This window comes from Pleurodeles waltl, chromosome 1_1 (genome assembly GCF_031143425.1).
Source record: "Pleurodeles waltl isolate 20211129_DDA chromosome 1_1, aPleWal1.hap1.20221129, whole genome shotgun sequence".
Lineage (NCBI taxonomy): Eukaryota > Metazoa > Chordata > Amphibia > Caudata > Salamandridae > Pleurodeles > Pleurodeles waltl.
In genome coordinates this window covers 949279102-949300591 of record NC_090436.1, presented here as the reverse complement: position 1 = coordinate 949300591, position 21490 = coordinate 949279102, and the positions used below count along the sequence as shown (strand labels likewise).

Genomic DNA, 21490 nt, shown 5'->3' with positions numbered 1-21490 from the left:
GCATTTGTACACATGTTAACTTCTCAGTATGAAGACTGTCTCAGACATGGTGGTATGCTAAGATTAGCAGGCCAGCATTCCTGTGAGTGCCGCCATTCCCAAGGTGCTTTCAAATAGAGACCTACATCATCATGACTGCAGAAGTAGGACAGTTGCTAACCCATGTTTTTATTATCGGACAGTGTCAGTTCGGTTGTACTACCTCTGATCAGCCATCTTGGCAATTCTAAGTTGCTGATTCTGGCAAAGTGTGATTTACAATACCTGATATAGGTACACAGGGCCCAGAGTAACACATTTCAGGTGTAATGAATACACCTGTGCCCATGCATTCTGTCAAGGATGATTACCTAAGACACTGTCATCATACATCTTTTGTTGTTTTGAATCAGAAAAGTGGACAATCCATGTTTAGCGTAACATTGTCATCAAGTAACACACAGGATCCCTGGCATCATGTTGTCATAGGTGGCATATACGGCTCAGGGTACACTGCCAATGTGGCATACGTAACCTACATACAACACTGGCTCACCTATTATGGACCACTGAAAGCACAATAATTCATGAACGCAAATCAACCCACATGAGCATCACACAGTTACTCATTGTCCATTGATGCACAAGCCACAATACCTGAGTCACTGGTATTGCAGTGCACCAGGAATGTGGCATTGCATGTGTCTCCCAATTCCAAATGATGAAATGGAGTATCCTCTGGAATGAATTAAGCACAAAATTGAGTATTCATGTTTGGCACCACATGATTGTTAGGGCCAGTGCATGTGTGCATATGTGTGTCTATCACTCACTGGAGTGACACTGTCACTGGATGTTTGCAGTGGTATGTCTGTTGGGGTGTCTACAGGCCTGATGTGCATCTCTGTCATATAAAATGTCACACACAGTGATTTGTTGTTCAAACATTTGTACAGTGAGCAGACAGTGAGCACATATCACCCATGTTTTACAGGTGGAGCAGCCCCCTACACAAAAGGTGAAGTGGCTTGATTTGCGGACCCAGACGTATCCAGTAAGTGTTAATATGTTTGTCCTGTGTTGTGTTTGCAGCTGTTGTGTGATTGACTCCTGTGTGTTGGACTCCTTGCAAGATATGATGTGCTGGCACGTGATCTGATATGTGACTTGACTGGAGGATGACATATTGTTCCATGGAAGAGTTAGACATTCAGCGGCGGAGAGTCATATATTGGGAGTCGAGTGCTGCGCAATAGGCATGGGCAGGTGAACAAGGTGATTTGTTGCTACATGTTTGCCAAAAATTGATTTGGAGGTGTCCAGTGTCATAATTTCATCAGCAAGTCATACCCTAATTCACACAGAACAGTGGTGCATCAGTTTTACACACAGGCTTGCGCATCCCTGTTAAGTAATGAACATGTAGGACTTTATGGGTGACTGTGCCGCAACATCGAGCTCCACATGTTGTACTCCATTTACGTGGCACTTGAGTGAAATGTCATAGGCGTGCATGCAGGTCAAGGCCAGATGGGTGCTTGCATCAATGTGCTTGATTTTGGAAATGTGTCAGTGAGATCTAATGATGTTGACAATTGTCCGCAAATAGGAAAATGAATGTAGATGTGATTGTCCAGTGGTTGACTCAATACTAGTTGGCAGGTCTCCTTACCTGTGGTGGACTGACTAAACCCATGTACAGCTGTCCAAAGCTTCGTGGTTGTCCTTGATGTTTGAAAGTATGTGTTGCATGTCCATCCCCCCCCGAAGCACATGGTTAGGGGTAGAAAATATGTGTAGCTAGGTGTGATGTTCGCAGTGTAGATGACAGACACGTAATTCAAGCATTCATGTGTTCCAAACTAAAATGCCCCCTCATGATTACCAACTTCATACCGTACTGGCGGTTCCATATACAAATCACAGGTCTTGTGTGCCTTGAATTTGATCCTGAAGATAGTGATTATTCTGCCTGGCACATATTGAGTACTTGGAGCATTTGTTATGTGACTAATAGCAGTACAAATATGCGCAGATCATTTAATTAAGTACACACCTTTGTTGTGCATTGCTGTGCTGTTAGATAGTTGATGGGTAGGCTGCATTGGCATATCATCCCTCAGGGACATTCTATAATCTGTACTGTGATTTGGACTGTATGTGCTATTTTTGATGAAGTGTTAGAATATCATCTGTATATGTATCACACAATGATGTCACTAATGTTTGCCTGTCTCTATTTTTACAGCTGCCCACATGAATGCCCAGGAGATATGGGAATTTCAGAGGAGGGAAGTGCTGTACTGCCACATACTCGATGTGGAGGCTGGGTTCCGCAATATTGCAAGGAGATATCATCATGAGAGAGCCACAGGGGTATGGAGGGCACTTAGCCAAGGGGGGCAGCATTGCCCACAACTGCCACCACCACCACAGCTCAGACCACATTGGCTCCAGGGATGACAACCACTCCAGCAGGTCCCTCGACCTCGTCAGCCCAGGGCCCACAAGCAACACCTTCTGCACCTCCCCCTCCAACCACGGCACCAGCTTCAACAAGTGCTACCCAGACGACCCCAGCTGCTGTATTGGACATGACTGAATTCAGGACACTACAATGTGACATGCAACGTATGTTGTGCCGGATGGACAGGCTGCAGCAGGAGGTGGCCTGCAATAGTAGGAGACTGTGGGGGATTAAGAAGATCCTGAGGAGGGCCAATTTGTGACTTGTTGATCCTCATGCATAATTCCATCCCCCCCCTCCTCTTTCCTCGTTCTTTTCTTTAGTGGGATTAGGGGGCTTAGGGCCAGATGTATCAAGGTTTTTTGCATACGCAAACGGTGCGAATGCCCGTTTGCGAATGCAAAAAGCCAGTTCAGAATGTATGAAAGACATTCTGAATGAAATTTTAAGGAATCGCAAAAATAGCGATTCCTTAAAATTGCGACCCTGTTTAGAGAGTCGCAAATTGCGACTCTCTAAATAAGAAATTGCAAATAAGGATTCCTTATTTGCGATTTCTTGGCACATGTATGAAGCCATTCCTAAATGCGATTTGGGCATTTAAGAATCGCTATTTACCACCAGGTTGAACCTGGTGGTAACCATGTGCAAAATTTGAAAATGCATTTAAAATGCATTTTTAAAATGTACATGTAAAGCACACATGCCCTTTTGGCATGTGTGCACCTTACATGTCCCCCAAAAAAAATGTTGGGGTGCAGCAGAGGGGGCCTTAGGCCCCCAGCACCCTGGGGTTTTGCATTTCCAAAATTGCGATTTCTGGTTAAGAAATCGCAATTTTGGAAATGCAAAAAATTTGCAGATATGGGCCAACAGGCCCATAGGTGCGAATGGGGACAGATTCTCTATTTGTGATTCGGTAATAGCATTTGCGATTTTTAAGAAATCGCTATTACCCAATCGCAAAAATCATACATACCTTTTTGCATTTCTGAAATAGCGATTTCTTAAAAATCGCTATTTGAGAATCGCAAATCGGTTGTATGATACATCTGGCCCTTAGTGTTTAGTTAGGATAAGTGGGTTGGAGTGGAGGGTGTTATATTATTACATGTTTGTTTGTGGGTGGGTGGGTGAGGGATTATGTTGGGGTTTATGTGTATAAAAAATAAAAATATATATATTTTTTTAATTATAAAATAAAAAATATATATATATTTGTTTAGGATAAGTTACTACACATGTCCCGTCATATAAGGGGGGGTGGGAGGTTGATGTTTAGAGTGTTTAGTTACATGTGGTAAGTAAGTTTAGCTCAGGGTAGTTAGGGCCAGATGTGGGTAATGTATAGTTAGGATAGGTTAGGTTAGTTTAGGTGTTTCTCATAGTTTAAGTTTCCTTTCATACGGATATAATAAAGTTTTATGTACTACTTACAGTATGTGTCATATGCTTGGGGATCAGGGCCTTTGCATGAGTGTACAGTGTCAATTTTGTATTTGCATTTTTGTTCCATCCTGCATCCAAATCCCATTCTTGACATGGTTATTCCCACTTCCAAATGAGCTCTCACATTGGCTGTTACAACAAAGCTACTTCTCTATGCAACTGCCATCCATTACACCCACCACTCAAGGTAACTATGATTCCCAATGTGTTGTAAAGGTTGGTGTGATTTTAAATCTGTCATCGTTTGAGTCCTGTGTTGGAATCTTGGGCGCTGTGGTATGTCTGCCTGAAGCCTGATGTTCATGTGAACCCTGAAAAGCTGAGTGATGTCATAATCTTATGAAGTTCTGTATACATAACTCACACCTATCATTTCTTACATTGTACTCCCAGGTTACATAATTGTCCATACACTCGTACACATCAATTCCTGCTGTATGGTGTGTGTGTGATTAAAGTTTAGAGTCAGATGTCACATACATAATGATTGTCTTGAAGAGAATATGGGCCACATTGAGTTTCATCTTGTACATACTTTGGACCTGACATATTCAGTTCTACACAGCATTATACTGTTTGTGATCTTTTAACTTCAGATATAAGCCTAAGGAAGCACAGATGATGATAAAATCCAGACCCTTGTGCATAGTTATCAGCCCACATTCTTTCTACACTGTTGTATTAACATTCTGTGGCCATTGACATGTTACATACATCACAAATCTCCTACACAGTTGATGTGTCACATTACACAGAGATAAGTTCAGTGCAGAGGTACATGAATTGCCAATGAGGTAGTGAGAGACAATTGCAGTGCATGTTACCAACTGTAGCAAGACTGGCATGTTAACAAACACAGGACATAGGAAATCACTGCCCATGTGGCATGGACTGGTGCTACTGGTGCTACTGGGTACTCCTACGGGTGAAGGTGACCTGTTCTACGTCTTCATCTTCTGATGTGTGTGTCGTCTCCTCTGCCCTTGGTGGTGGTGGGTTTGAAGTGGCAACACACACTTCAGTGTTTGAAGAAGTGGACTCTGAATTCCCGGTAGCTGCCAACTGTGGGGCTATTAAGGGCATTACTGCAGCAAGGAGGAGCTGCTGGTTCTTGAGTATAGCAGCTACATTGCTGTGGTAGGCAGCCAGTCCGGCCCTGAGGGGGTCATGATTGCAGTCGTGCATGCAGTGAAATGTTTGGGATGCCAGGTGTTGTGGCAACTCCCTAACTGCTATGGTGAAATCCCTCACACACTGTTGTAGTCCTTGGAGAAGGGATTGTTGCACTTGCATGGCTGCTGACTGTTCTGCAGATTACATCATACACATGCGCATCCCCTCAAGGCTGGCTGCCATATTTTACATCCCCACCTGCACCTCCTTGGCCAGCTCCCGCTGTACTTCCACTACTGTCCTCTCAAAGGTGGTATCAGTGTCATCAGAGCCCTCAGCTGGGTTGGAGCTGGCAGGTCATACTATTGGGGTGGTGGATGGGTCCCCTCTGATGGCTGATACTTCTGTGCTCCTCCTTGCGACTGAAGGTGGGGTCTGGATGGTTCCAAGGACATCTTGAAGGGTTTGCTGGATAATGGTTGTCAGCTCGTCATCCACGTCATCAGGGAAGTCCAGGACAGGCATATCCACAGGAGAGCCATCATCCTCTGCAATGAGATATTTTACAATTAGCGTGTCTGTGTTGTGGCAGTTGTAATGTGATGTCACTAACTTTCTATTAGTGAGACATTGTAATCTTGTTTCCTGTTCATTGTTCCTGTCATTAATATTAGCATTCTCACAGGCCTATGCCCCACCTGCATGTCACATGTAATGTGGGCAGTTTGGGGAATTGTCTGCGTCACATCCTCTAGGTGTACTTTCTGTCTAAATTGTGTGTTGCCACCTTCTTGTCCTACTCAACTCTCCCTCTACTTCTATTAGCATGGTGAGGCCTTGCAATGGCTGTGGGTGTTCTGATGCCACTTGCACCACACTTAACAATATGGGACTGACCCAGTCTCTGATATTTCACATACACCTATACGTTGCTGAGACCAAGCACATACTATGTATAGCATTGGCATGGCACGATACAGGTGTCAGCATTGGTTGTGAGTCATGTTGATGTTTGCCAATGTGTGCTACATTGTATTGCACTGATGGGCCTGGCAGTGTTCCATTTCCTTGTATGACTGTGCGGGTATGTTTCACTAGCTAGACACATATGTCCTCCCCCCTCAATGCTGTTGTCTTAGCAGTATGACAGTTGAGATGTTGCAAGGTGGCATTGCAGCTATTGTAACACAGGCACAGGGTGGACCCTGGAATGGGCAGCATGGGTATGACATTACTGCTGTGTACTTCATAATGTAAGTAACAATACATGATGTTTATTGCGCCTATAGACATGAGCATTTGACAGGATTTACACTTTATTAGGAATTAAAGGGGATTGATAATGTTGTCATCCTGAACCATCTATTTTGGGTGTGTTTGATCCATGGGCACCTAACTGCCATTTGCTACTTGATCAGCACACACAGCACAGGTGGTAGTGGCAACTGTTGTCAGTGGTAAATGCCACTTACGAATATGGCCTGAGACTGGAAATTGAGCCCTAGTTCATGTTGTGACAATACCAGCTGTCCTGTGACAGCAGCCCAGTTTTACGTTCTACCCTACCCTCCTGGACTGGCTTTGCCTTTCCAACATCCTTGGCAGGGCAGAGTACCCTCATGCAAAGGTTGTTGGTGTAGTGTTGTGCTGTGCCCCTGGTTTCACTTGCACAGCCCATGCACCCGTCCCGTGCCCCTTTGCCCTTTCCACTGCCTGATTTCCATTGCTGAATTGCATTGTGTAGTAGGTATGTAGCTCCCTCTCCTTGCAGTTAACATTTAGGCATTTCTGTCCCCCATGCAACTTACCCTGTGTCTGTGCTGTTTTCTGGTAGTCTGCGCTGTCCTGTCCTTGAATTCCCGTGACGATCTCCTCTGGGATGACAGCTACCACCATCTGCTCCATCTGGTCCAGGGCCTCCTGCGGTGCTGGACTCCCACCGCAAGTCTGCAGTGCTGCCTTCCTGTTCCTTGCCATTTTTTCCTTGGTCCTGCGCTTGCAGTCATGCCAGTGTTTCTTGCACTCCGTGACTGTTCTCCATACCTCTGCCACACTGTTGAGCTTGTCGACAATTTGTTGCCAAATTGCCTCTCTCCTCCCAATTGGCAATTTTGACATGACAAAAAGTTGATGCTGGTGTTCCGTCACCTCTCTAACCAGCATTTCCTGCTCCTCTGCACTGAAGCAACACTTCCCTTTCTTCTTCTCCTTCTCCTGGGTCTTTTCTGTGTCCTCCTAGCTGGTTCCTGCTCGACTGGGGTCTCTCCTGGCTTCTGGGATCCATTTTGGGGCTCCTTAGCACTGTTTGCTGCATTTGCGCCACTTTTTGATGCTATTGCGGGGAAAAATGGATGTCGTAAACCAGATTAGTAATTTTCTCTGCATTAACGTCATTTTGCTTTAAGATGTGGCACAATGGTTAGAGTAAAAAAAAATTACTCTAACCTGTGCCTTGCGCCATGGTGCGTCAAAGTATAAATTTTTGACGACCGGGTGGCGCAAAGAAATGGCGTTAGTCGCGTTAAAGTTTTTGATGCAAAACTGCCTTTGCGCAGTTTTACGTCACAGTTTTACATCAAAAAGAATAAATATGATCCTTAGTGAGTGTGAGCAACTGCTCACACTATTGTTTATGTTGTGATGCATTTACTGCTATTTTCTCAGCATCCTTAGGTCCATTCTGGATGAAAGAGTGCATTCTGCTTCAAGAAACTAGCACTAAATGCCTGGACTAAGTTGGTTGGTGGTGGAATCCTCCCCCAAGTGCTTGTTCACTGTTCATGTTCAGTTGCACTTAGCCCTATTTCTTAGCATAAAATGCATCCTCGTTTTCATTTTCGCCGCGAGTGGGCACTTTTTCATTAAGAAAATAAAGCTAAATAAGATATGACTTTGCTCGCGTAATTCTGCCTTATCTCGCCGAATGTTTAGGTAATTCCACTACATGGAAAAACATGCCCCCATTTCGTCAGCAGTAGGGTAACCACCGATGTCATGAACCACCAATGTTTGGAGTAGTTATATCTCTATCATCACGGCTATTGGCTATATTTGGTCATATTTCCTGATATCTGCATTTCGTCCGGAAGTAACAACACAACGTGCTACAAGTTATCCCTAAGATCTGTTACTGATAGGCTTCCCGAAGTTTGAGAATTGATGGCAATACGCATTGTTCTCCAAAAATGTAGAGAATGATATGGACACCTTATCGGCATTAAGAGCAGAAGGATTACGGTTTAAATTCAGTCTTGTACAGAAAACAAACATTTGCAAAAACTGTAGGTCGGGCATCATCATGGTGGTGCAGTGGTTACTTTTCTAAATTGTATGTAATGCAAGCATATGACAAAATATACAAAAGAAAACATGCTGCCACCGAAAACGTAGCATTCACGTACTTTCAATAAAAAATGTCAATAAAAAGAAACACTTAGTGATGTGGACGTTTCACGTGTGTTTTTCATTTAAAAAGCTAGTCAGTTTTTTTGAAAAGGCGACAAAAAGAAATACTCATCCAAACAAGCAGTCAAATTGCAAGCTGGTACAATACCACAATGCCACTGAAGGGAAAGGATCTGTTTTGAGGGAATGTAAACAACAAGCACAAGCTTGAACACTCACTCAAATGAATGGGGTGAATGAGTAAAGTGGGTTGACCTATTGCCCCATGCTATATGCTGTGGTGGGAGGAAGCAAATTATGATGGACAATTCAACATACCAGTTAGTAAGGCGTGCTGTGCAAAAGCTCATCTATGCATGTACATTATGCATATGTTTTTGTTTTTTAAAACAGTCTTGTGAAACAGCAAAAGCTGCCCTTAAAAGCCATATTTAAAAACTAGTACCACTGTTTACCGTCTTAAATCCTTCTGTTGTTCTAGACTGTATAGCGTTATTTTATTCACGCCACTAATAACACTTTCACTTTTGTTCACTAATTTTTGTTCACAGTATCCGCTGCGTTGTGACATTTTGAAATCCTGTCAATGGAAAATACAATCAACAAAAGCTACTTCTACAACAAATCAAAATGCTCATTAAATTTCTTAATTGACGTGCCATCCACTGACTGAATGACTATAATTTGTTGAAAAATGTATAAGCATAAAGAGAACATGGACGTGGTGTTCCAGATTAGCATCAGGCAAATTTAGATCTTAATCATAACTGTGCAAATTATTAGCATTTTGATAAATTTGCAATTACAGCTTTTCGATTAACAAAATACTGTCATGCATAGGTATTCATCATGCATAACTAATATTTTTATATTATGCAGCTCTAAAGCACCAGCAAATCATAGAAACACTAAAATGAATGAACATGTTTAATATGTTACATAATGAATTATTTAGAAGAATAATACCTGCATGTCAAATTTTAATAAAGGTGATCCATGTTATAGATATATAAATATTGCAGTCATTGTGTCATCTGTTATGAGTTGAAAAAAAAACAACAAAAATATGTTGCTTGTCAATGCGACAAGTGTAAGCAAAACGCGTATATTTTTAACAGGTTAAAACGGACCAATGCAAAAACAGAGTGCCTGGAGTAAAAGATCTTGCCCGATTTACTAACGCATTCATGCAACGCATCGCAGCTAGGAAAAATGCAGCACTGCATTGCGTGAAAGAGTGAGAGCAGAACTGCTTAATATTTCGAAGTATATGGTGCATACCTGCTGTCTCCTAGCAATGTCTCACTTGTGGCTGCCTAGCGCCAATGCTGGCACCCTCGCACCATGTTGCAAGGGTGCCTTCAATGTGGTCAGAATAGTTTTTGTTGTACAAGAAGGAATACCTTCTTGCACAAACACTATCCTTGGAGTCTATTTTCTCCTTGTATGTGTGGTGCAGAATGCAGGACAATACAAAGATTAAAAAACGAGAAGAAAAAAAAAATGTTCTTCTTGTTGCATCAGCCTCGAGTGTGGGGTACCATTTTGGAGCAAACCCATGTTTACTGACTTTAGTAAATATGGGTTTGGGTAAAAAAAAACATGGGTGGATGCACGTTAACGCCCATGCCGCACTCATGCTTGACCCATGTAATGCCTTCCTGATGTAAGGTAAGGGAGCACTGCCTTGTGTTGCTCTTTTCTTTCTTTTTTTTTTTTTTTTTTTTACAAAGAAGCAGAAAGCCACGTAAACCGGGCTTTGCATGGCTCTATAAATCCTAAAATTGATTTTACTGTACCAAAAAATTGACACGACTCTGTGCAAAATATTAGTAAATCTGGGCCTTGATCTAGTGGATACAGTGTTGACTGTAAGTCCAGAATTCGCTACCTAATCATTTCTTCATCCAGAGCAAATTACCCTAATTTCAAGTGCCTCTGTTCTTTTGTCTGTTACATGTAAAAACTGTGGGAACTTGTTACTTTTTCAAATAAACTACTGCATAACAACAAGGAATTTCAATTTAGCATATTCTAATCCTAGAAATGCATAAACATACCAAGGGGAGCAGCCAGAAAAATAACATACCCCTACTTCAAAATATATTCTGAATGGCATCGAGAGTGCAAGTATAGCGAACTAGCAAAACAAGTATATCCAACGTTTTATTTTCAGGATTCTTTCCTTTCTTGATCCGAAAGCCTATGCCTCTTTGTTTACTTGCACACCATTGGAGCTCCTTAGTCTCAACCACGACCATTCACAATAGATAAGTGACCTGAAAAATACTATTGCTCATTAGCATTGAACACATTAATTGACAGAACAGCAGGCACGGTCTCTCTATGTAGACTACAAGCGTTTTATCCACCCGCACGACCATCCATGAACAGGCAACCTCTTTTGTTTCGTAAAGTTTCCTTTGACACTGAGATACAGTCTAGCCTTGACCTTGGCCCCAGATATCCATCACCGTCGCTCTCGGAGATAGATTGACTATGTGATGGTCCAGGGGGAGAGGACCCCAACATTCTTGTTTCCAAGCACACTAATCATATTGTCTTCGATGTGCCTACTTCAGCAATTTTATTTCCTCTGACGGACCCTGATAATCGGGGTTCTTTTGAAAACATTCTCCATTCAGTTAATAATAAGAAGGCTCCTTTTTCCACAACCATTTCCAGGGATCTAGGGCTCCACTGCTTAGATACCCCTCCTGATCCGAATTCATTGGGTTCACCACTTTGTGAAGTGCACACCATACAGGAAAACACAGATACAGGTAACCATATGTCAGCAGGGAATATTCTGACCCCCGGCTGTACTGCCCTTACCATGAAACACCCCCCCAAGGAAGTTAGACACACCAAATTTAATGATCTTGCTAAAGTTCTTAGCTGGAATATAGCAGGGCTGGATAGCAAATTACAAAATTCAGAATGGGGCCAATTTAATGACGAACATCTACTATGTATATTCCAAGAAACCTGGTCGATGGGTCCCAAACACAGATTAGGTTTTAGAAGCTATTGGGTTCCAGCTCGAGGGTCCCCCTCGGGAGGGCTTCTTATATGGTTAGGTAGTTCTCTTGGATGCAAAGCTGCTGCAATAGACACGGGCTGCCCTGATTTACAGGCCCTATTGTTAACAATTTCCGAGGAGAGATCTTACTAATAATTAACATATACAACAGGAGTGAGGGCAGCCGTGCAGATTGCGATGCTATATTCCTACTGGATAGCTTACTTAAAAATAATTTATCTCATTTTATTCTGATTGGAGGGGACTTCAACGTCACATTTGAGCCCAACCCCCTGGTTCAAGAGATATACCAAGAAGAGGATGCTTACTGGGGGATTCCACAGCTAGTCTCTAATAAAAGGCCGAGACTGAACAAAACAGCTCGTTTAGTGGCTGATATTACGTTAACATATGGCCTTCGAGCCTGCAATGGTCGCTCCTGCTCTGACATAAATCTGCATTTCACTTTCAAACGAGGAGGGTCTAGAAGCCAGATTGATTATATACTCCTCGATATTCGACTGTGGGGTCATATGGTTGATATGACAGTACAAGAGCATGTAGAGAGTGACCATGACCCACTGATTCTGTCTACTAGAGGCCTATTCCCCTTACCAGAGATACTCCACTCTAAGGCTTATGCCCAACAGCTAGCTCTATCAAATAATAGACGCAATTTAAAATGGGAGTCTGTTATCACATCCCCGAGCATCTTTTTTCAATATACAATCTGCTAGCCAATCAAATGGAGTGCATCCTCCATTATAAAGAAGACGACGAGGATGATAGGCTTTTAGCAGCCCACAGCAAACTGTTTGATTCCCTAAAATATCTTTTTACAAAAGAGTTCACTAGCAACCCTAAGAAAAAGTGTCGGGCACGGTGGTTTACGAATTCTTGTAGGGAAGCACAGCTCACTTTACTGAAAGTTCTTAAAACTGGCCAAGTTGAATCCATAAGAACAGCTAGAAAAGATTATAAGATCGAATGCACCAAGGCACGTAGAAGCTGGGAAGGGGCCAGATGGGATGCTATTTTGGAATCTGCTAAATCAAAAGATACTTCCAGGTTTTGGAAATTAATAGCAGAAAACTGTGGAGACTCCGCCTCTGTAGCTGGCACATCAATTCTTCCCACAGCCTGGGTTGAGCACTTTGGCCAATTATATGCAGGTCCATCTGAGGCTCTTTTCAGGCCCCTTGACGTTCCAACATTCCAAGATGTTACCCCGATCATATTCACCTTAGCTGAAACAAGTGCCGCTATAGATTCACTAAATTGGGGAAAGGCTCCAGGTCCTGACAAGATTCCGGGCGACTTATACAAGACAAGACCTGACATATGGGCTCCTTATCTAAGCCGAATCTGCAATGCAATCACAGCAGGAGCCCCTATCCCTTACTCATGGAAAGGGGCTGAGATAGTTCCCATCTTTAAAGAAGGTAGCCCCAATATTCCAGCAAACTATTGCCCGATCAGTCTCCTGGACAATTTTCTAAAAATGTACGCTAAACATCTTTTGTGCCACCTCGACGAATGGATCTTGGAATCTAATGCCTCATCTGATCTTCAAGCAGGGTTTAGACCTGCTGTGAGTACCATTGATCAAGTCTTGAGATTCCTGGCAATTAAATGGAAGAATATAGATTTGGGGGGGGGGGGAAATCTGTATGTAGTCTTCATAGACCTGAGAGCTGCGTTTGATCTGATCCCCAGGAACATGCTATGGTCGACACTTTCTAATATGGGGGTCCCTCCAGGTCTTTTGAACCTCATTACCCGACTTCATGACAACACCTATGCTCTAATTAGATGTGGTAAGGAGGGTGAGTTGACAGATCCTGTGGCTATCAACAGAGGTGTCCGGCAGGGGTGTGTTCTGGCTCCTACTTTTTTTTTGCTTTATATTAACAATTGTATCCGTTATCTGGAGAATTGCACAAATGACTCGCCCAAATTGGCTGGGACAAAAATCCCCTGCTTATTGTACGCGGACGATACAATCCTGTTAGCTAAGTCACCCATGGGGATCCAAAGTTTGGTTAACCAATTTTGCGTTTTCTGTAAGGATTTTGGGCTTGACGTTAATGTTAAAAAGACGAAACTTATGATATATAGCACTTCAAGAAAACGTCCACGTCCCAGAATTGAAATGAATTCAGTCCCGCTTGAGAAAGTGGAAGAGTTTGACTATCTGGGAATTAGATTATCAACCACAGGAAAATGGGAGGCAGCCATTGATAAAGGGGCACTTATCTTAAGCCAAAGAGGTGGGGCCCTAGTACGTAGGTCTAGAAAGGCACCAAGTTCCCTTTTGATCACAATTGCCGAGATCTATAACGCCCAAATTCGTGCAGCGGCCCTGTATGGAGCGGAACTCTGGGGATTACACAGAAGATTGGATATTTTACAAACAAAAGAAAACAATTTCTTCAGACAGATCTCTCGGTTAGGGGCAGGTACCCCAATGATTCCTCTCAGGCTCGACCTAGGTTTAAACAGCATCAAAACCATAGCGGCCCTGAGATCGCTTTCCTATTGGATCCAACTTTGGAAAACTGCCGAACTCGAACCTTACAGGGCGGCGGTGAGGGAACTTATAGCCACTCCCCAGGGCCCAATTAAAATCCAATGGTTGCAGGAGATTAAATCTGCCTGGGTTAAAATAGGTTTCTCCCACTACTGGGAACACCCGGAATTGATTTCCAATAATGCGAAACAACTTTTTAAAAGAAGATACTGGGAAAAAGTTAATGAAGATCTACTGTGCCAAAACGGGCTGGGCAGGTTAACAACAGAATTCCTCCAATTCAAACACGAACCCTGGCTCGAGACTTTTTTGAACCTCCCTATGCCACCTTATGCTCGTGCCCTCTATCTACAGCTCAGATATGGTTCCCTGCCTATTAATGACTATATGGCCCAGTGGTCAACCAGAGACCCCTCAACTGACAGATGTATATTTTGCCCTCATTATAAAGAAACAACTGAGCATATTTTGTTCTTCTGCCCTCTATATAAGAGTCCTAGAGGAAAGTGGATTATCCCCCTCTGTAAAAACTTATACTGTTGGATAGAGCCAATGCCATCAGAATATGCAAATATGAAACATCCACATTGGTAGCTTCTTCAGTTTCCAAATTTTTATCGGAGGCTTGGTGTATCCGTCGCAAGCATATTTCCGTGAAGGGCCCTTAGAGCTCTAGGCCATGCTCCTGTTTGTTTACAGAGGGAGATTTTTATAAGATTTTAACAAGATTTATATTCTTTCGTCTCTCTTTCTATGTTTTTAAACATGCCATATACTGTGTCATTATTTTGAAACTACTACTTCGTATGTGTCACTTCTGAGATCGCACAAGCTCATAGAGATGTTTTTTATGCTAAAAACCTGCAAATTGTTGTATTTTTAGTCTGATTTTAATTTTAGCTGTAAGAATTTTACTGAAACATTTTTATATAGTAATTGATTATTAGATTTTTACAGTATCCTGAAGGATTGTTACTTTGATTTATGATGAGCTATTGCGATTCTAACGGATTTTATATGACTATTTAAGATTGTTCTTTTTCTTTTTGTAATTTTAAATGGTCCAATTTTTTTTGGATCGAATGTATTTAAATAAAATAAATAAAAAAAATTGACAGAACAAATGTTTGTAGCTTTTAGTATAATGCATTTATACATGTACATATAGAGATACTGTTAGACTTGTAGGTCTAGGGGTTGTCTTCACATAAACCTTTTGCCTTCACCCCTCCTATTTTTTCAGATTTTTTTTTTGCTGAACTAAGGCATGTTTCCACTGCTAATCAGTGCTAAACTGCTTGTGTTCACTCCCCAAACTATAGTAAAATTTGCTTACACCTGATTGGCATATTTAATTTACTTATAAGTCCCTAATAAAGTGGTGTACCATATATCCAGGACTGGTAAATAAAATGCTACCAGTATTCCTGCAGCACTTATTGTGCCACTCACTTAAGTTGCCCCCTAAAACATAGCTGAGGCCAGCCATTAGCGCCTGCTGGAAGCTATGAACTGCCAATTCGAATTGGCAAAATAAACTCTTTTTCTAAGCCTTAAATTCCACTTTTATAACATACGTCACCCTTAAGGTAGGCCCTAGATAGCCCCCTGGACAGGGCCCATTGTAATAAGAAGGCTGGAAATGTACTTTTAAGTTTTACATGTCCTAGTGATGAAAAACTCACAATTTTGTTTTTTTAACTACTTTGAGGCATACATACCTCATAGGATATTCACATTTAGTTGCATTATTACATTTAATAAGTGCTAAATTTTGAGCAAGTTGAAAATTTAATGTTTGGTGTTTAAGAAATTGTAATTTAAATTCTTCCTTAATTGTAAAGTTGCATTTGAAATCACTATTTTGAAAATGCCACTTTTAGAAAGTTGGCATTTTCCTGCCCTATTTGGTGCCTGCAGCCTGCTCTTTGGTCATATGAATGGGTGTAGTTAGCAGATGGACTTTGTATATTCCTCAAGGCAGCCACACAATAGAGGGACTAGGTGTGCCTGGATGGGCCATCACTGGCAGGATTGGAGGAGAGAGCTGGGCACATCAACATATACAAATCAATAGGCTGTGCCCTACCTTCACACAAAGGACTTCACACTAGCCCATTGTGCCTGCAACCACTCTGGAGCCAGTGCACAGAGGCAGGAAATTCAAAGCACTGCAAAGGGAATCTCTAGAAACATCTCCTACTTTAAAGAAGGCGCCATGTAAAAAAGAACCCTCAGATCCACTCTTCAGTTTACTTACTGAACCTCCAAGAAACTCTCAGAGGACTGCTTGCTGCTGTGGCATGCTGAGTACTTCAGAAGACTGCTTTGCTGCACCTGGAAGGATTGCTTTTCTGCCTGAAACCTGCCTTAAACACTCAGATGCCTGCCCTTCTGCTTGAGCCCTGTTCTACTTCTTGAACCCAGGACTACCAGAATGACTCCAGAGGCTACTTAGCTGGCCTACTGATCAGAGCCTCAGGGACAGAAACACCTTCCACCATTTAGAACCAACACCTGGGCCCAACCTCAGTGTGTCCTGACCCTTCCAGTGGTGTCTCTTCAGTCCTGGACCCTTAGAAATGGTGCTAAAGTATCCCAGACAGCCAAATTATGAAACTTGGGACTTAGAAGATGTTTGGCTCAAAAGAGAACGGAGAGGAGAATAGGACCTATCTGCTCATTGAGCAACCCAAGCTGCAACACTTGTTTGCTTGAATTTGCAGCAGCTCCAGCTACTTTCTTCTCAGTAGCAGCAATTCTGTTCAGCAGCTTTTCACAAAAGGGGTATCCAGCTTTGAGGAGCCTTCATCCTGCTGGAGATTTTCAATTTCCAAAATGGAATAAGGGCCTAATTTAGATTTGAGAAGATGGGTTACTCCATCACAACGGTGACGGCCATCCTGTCTACTGAATTATAAGTCCAATTAATTCCTATGGGACTTATATTTCGGAGGACGGGATATCCGTCCCCATTGTGACAGAGTAACTTGTCTGCCGAAATCTAAATCAGGCCCTAAGTGTCAACGTAGAAATTGTCACTGCAACTTTGCCCAGTGGCTTCCCGAAGTCGACCCCTCCTCTTCGGACACCGCCTGAAGCATTCCCTAACAGTACTTTACCTTCTCAGAACATTTTTTCGTCAAATTTATCTTTATTCCAAATGTAAGCGCTGACCAGGCCAATCCACTTTTTGTATCTGACTCGTGCTTTGTCGCAGTCAGATGTATTTTTCGACTAGAGGTGTGTGATTGACCCTTTGATCTTTCAGAGGCTAGTGTTCACCTTAAACTCTGGTTGTACTGATTGGATTTTTGCAGTTTCAGTGTCAAATAATGTATTAAAATATACTCAGTTTTTCTAAATTTGTGTATATTTGTTATGTTCTGTTTGCACTTTATTACTGTTTGTGTGCTGCTTATATACTTTACACATTGACCCTAAAAGCTAAGCCTGACTGCTCATGTGCCAAGCTACCAGAGGGTTAAACACACGTTAATTTGATGACTTTAGTGGTTCACCTTGACATAGATTGCAGCTATTGCTTGACCACGGTTTACACCCCACTCAGCCAACAAACCAATTTCTCACAGTCTACTATTAAAGTAAATGCAAATCTCAACTGGAAGGAATAGTGGGTCTTTTTAATAGACGCCTTAAGCAGTTTAGCTGGATAGACTTGTATCTGAATTTTATCCATCTCTCATGAACACTTCCACATCCCACTGCAATGCTGTTGGTGCAACTTACGAAGTTTAGTAAAGGTGAAAGTATGCCTTCTGTTACTGTTAAATACCTGACTGATGATAGCAGGGAGTAAGTCTATAGATTTCAGTGATCTGTTAAATACTCAAAGTCAAAAGTTGACTCACTGAAGCACAGCTGCTAATGGAGCTGCAGGTTTTGATCACAAATAACAAGCTCCAGACAAATTTAAAGAAAAAGAATATAGGATTATAAAAATAATCTAGAGTCTTTGGTATTACCCTGGAGGAATCAAGATCCTAAGTTCTTTTGAACTCCAAGTATTCATATCAGTGGCACGTTCTCTGGAGAATTAAGCATTTTAAGTGTGTCTCCAGCGATTAGAGACCTATGGCCCCCCAAGGTCTTCAGTGAAAAGTGGCGCTATAGTAGTGCAGCTAAGGCTAATGCAAAATGTGACACATCTTGGTATTTGACATCAGCTACAGTTGCTATAACCTCACATAATATCTAGTAATATTCTGTAAAACAGGTTGGCATAGGGTGAATTTTAGGGCTGGGTGGAACTCACTGAGTTTTACCGCATGAAATTTGCAGAGATTCCACAGGACTTCGCGAGCACACATCAAAATGTTCATCTAGGTGTTTGCGTGGCGTTTTCAAGCCAGTATGGTGTTCAGCACTGAAAGATCCCTGCAAATGGTACTACTCAGTGCACAAGGGTACCACCATTTTGTTGTCCCTGCTTCTGTTCCTATACTTGCCTGCTGCCTTTTTTCTCTATTTAACCCAATCCAAACCTATCTGTTCTTCCCTATTCCCATTTCTAACTTTTTTCTAATTATTTTGTTATCGTCTCATTTTTCCTGTATTTTTTTTTGTGTTTATTTTATGTTTTGGTGACTTTGTATATTTTATATTGTTTTTTGTTTTCCTTTCCTGGACTGTCCTCTGCTTGTCCTCCTCCTGTTTCTCTTACTTTCACTCCTGACTCCAGTCCCACTCCTCCCGATGGCAGCAGCAGACAGCACGAGCACCACCCGCACCCCATGGGGACTATGAAGAAGGGCAGGTGTGCGGTCCACCCAATATTCAGAGAGGCGGAGGTGGTTGGATTCATTTTCTTGGTGCTGTACCACCTCCCCCTCACGCCGGCAGCAGGGGCAGGCCCACCAAGGGTTATGCTTTGCAGGAGTATTAGGTGCTCTTGAGTTAGTGCGGTGGTGTGTGCGCCACTGCACTGGAATCATTTGCACCCAGCAGTAGCTGACGTGCTGCTGGGCAGATGTTATTAACTGGGTACAAGACCTGTACGACCTTCTGGGGGTTGAGGTTGAGGGGCTCAATGAGTAAATAATATTTTTGTTTTCTAAAACTTCAAATTATATATATATATATATATATATGTATATATATATATATATATATATATTGTATTGTATTGTAAAGTATTGTAATCGTAATTATATAGTGCTTACTACCCCTGACGAGGCGTAGAAGCGCTTTCCGGTGAGTAGCACGCTACTCTGGAACCCAACAAGAATTAGGGATGGATTAGTATCGGGAAATAATGAGTACAGTTTTAGTATTATTATGAGTTAATTTGAGCCACGATATGAGAGTTTGTTACTTAGATTGACTGGAGTAATGGAGGGGTGGAGGAGGAAAGAAATCCAGAAGTGTTAATTGGGAGTATATCCGTTAAATTACTCAACCCAAAGGCTTGGGATGAGTAAAGGGGGATGGAGGAGGAAAGAGTATGTGGAAGGGTTAGGGAGAGCATAGTAGCAGGGTGAGATAAATGCAGGAGAATTTAGTAGGGTTGTTGTGGGAGGTCACGGTAGTAGAGTGAGGTTTGGTGAGTTAGATGTGGAAGCGGAGTGAAGAGCTTTGGCACAGTTATTTAGGAGATGAAAGTAGTAGAAAGGATTTGGGATGAGTCAGAGTGAGAATGGAGGATAGTTTGGTAGAGACATGACATATGATGATGGGTAGATAAGTGTGATAAGATGAGAGCAGGAATTCATAGCTATCTAGTATAACAACCCACCCAGAAGCCATGCAATGACCCACGAACATGCCAAGCACAGAAACAACATATACCCATACATACATACACACATATATATATATATATATATATATATATATATATATATATACATACATACACACACATATGCGCATACAATACATCATTAGAACCATGGGTAAAATATACTTAGTCAAACAGGTTTAAAGAGTGTGTGTTCTAAAGAAACTATACATAACTAGAAATATACACATAATCTGAAAAAAATATTTATCAACATAGGCATATGCAGTCCATAGTTGTTTGAATATGGTGGTTATGAAGGAAAGAGCCAACTCTTGAGTAGTTTTCTGAAAATAAGAAAGTTATCTGTGGCTCTTATAGTTGGGGGTAATGAATTCCATAGTTTGGCTGCTTGAACGGAGAAGGATGTACCACCTAAAGGGCTGACGAGCTCTGGAGCAGGCACCGGCATGCCAGTGAAGAGGCATTGAAACCGGATGATTAATGGCAGCATTTCCAGCACCCCGTAAATTTGTTCTCTGCTGAAGAAGGGATTAACCCAGAAACACATGTGTCCAGAAATGCACAGCAAAGGCTGCACCTATTTAGAGGTGAAATATTTAAAAGTAACTGGGTTCGTTTTTTTGAGGAAACTACATTTATCATGATGCAATGGGGCTGATTATTTGCTGGGATGTTAGGCAGGTGTGCTCCTAACTGTTTGTGACTTTAAAAAGGCTCCCTTGAGCCACTGGGCTGACGAGCTCTGGAGCAGGCACCGGCATGCCAGTGAAGAGGTATTGAAACCGGATGATTAATGGCAGCATTTCCAGCACCCCGTAAATTTGTTCTCTGCTGAAGAAGGGATTAACCCAGAAACACATGTGTCCAGAGATGCACAGCAAAGGCTGCACCTATTTAGAGGTGAAATATTTAAAAGTAACTGAGTTCGTTTTTTGAGGAAACTACATTTATCATGATGCAATGGGGCTGATTATTTGCTGGGATGTTAGGCAGGTGTGCTCCTAACTGTTTGTGACTTTAAAAAGGCTCCCTTGAGCCACTGGGCTGACGAGCTCTGGAGCAGGCACCGGCATGCCAGTGAAGAGGTATTGAAACCGGATGATTAATGGCAGCATTTCCAGCACCCCGTAAATTTGTTCTCTGCTGAAGAAGGGATTAACCCAGAAACACATGTGTCCAGAGATGCACAGCAAAGGCTGCACCTATTTAGAGGTGAAATATTTAAAAGTAACTGAGTTCGTTTTTTGAGGAAACTACATTTATCATGATGCAATGGGGCTGATTATTTGCTGGGATGTTAGAGAGGTGTGCTCCTAACTGTTTGTGACTTTAAAAAGGCTCCCTTGAGCCACTGGGCTGACGAGCTCTGGAGCAGGCACCGGCATGCCAGTGAAGAGGTATTGAAACCGGATGATTAATGGCAGCATTTCCAGCACCCCGTAAATTTGTTCTCTGCTGAAGAAGGGATTAACCCAGAAACACATGTGTCCAGAGATGCACAGCAAAGGCTGCACCTATTTAGAGGTGAAATATTTAAAAGTAACTGAGTTCGTTTTTTGAGGAAACTACATTTATCATGATGCAATGGGGCTGATTATTTGCTGGGATGTTAGAGAGGTGTGCTCCTAACTGTTTGTGACTTTAAAAAGGCTCCCTTGAGCCACTGGGCTGACGAGCTCTGGAGCAGGCACCGGCATGCCAGTGAAGAGGTATTGAAACCGGATGATTAATGGCAGCATTTCCAGCACCCCGTAAATTTGT

At 42.3% G+C, this 21490-nt stretch overlaps 1 protein-coding gene across 1 annotated transcript in view; it reads left to right on the top strand.

Annotated features, from left to right (window-relative positions):
- Positions 1–9402, top strand: part of LOC138289760 (alcohol dehydrogenase 1-like) — a 510381-nt gene extending 500979 nt beyond the window's left edge. Inside the window, exon 9 of the mRNA XM_069230194.1 lies at positions 8965–9402. Coding sequence (XP_069086295.1) covers positions 8965–8989 — 25 coding nt within the window. The 3' untranslated portion in view covers positions 8990–9402. The remainder of the gene's footprint in view (positions 1–8964) is intronic.
- The last annotated feature ends 12088 nt before the right edge of the window (positions 9403–21490 follow it).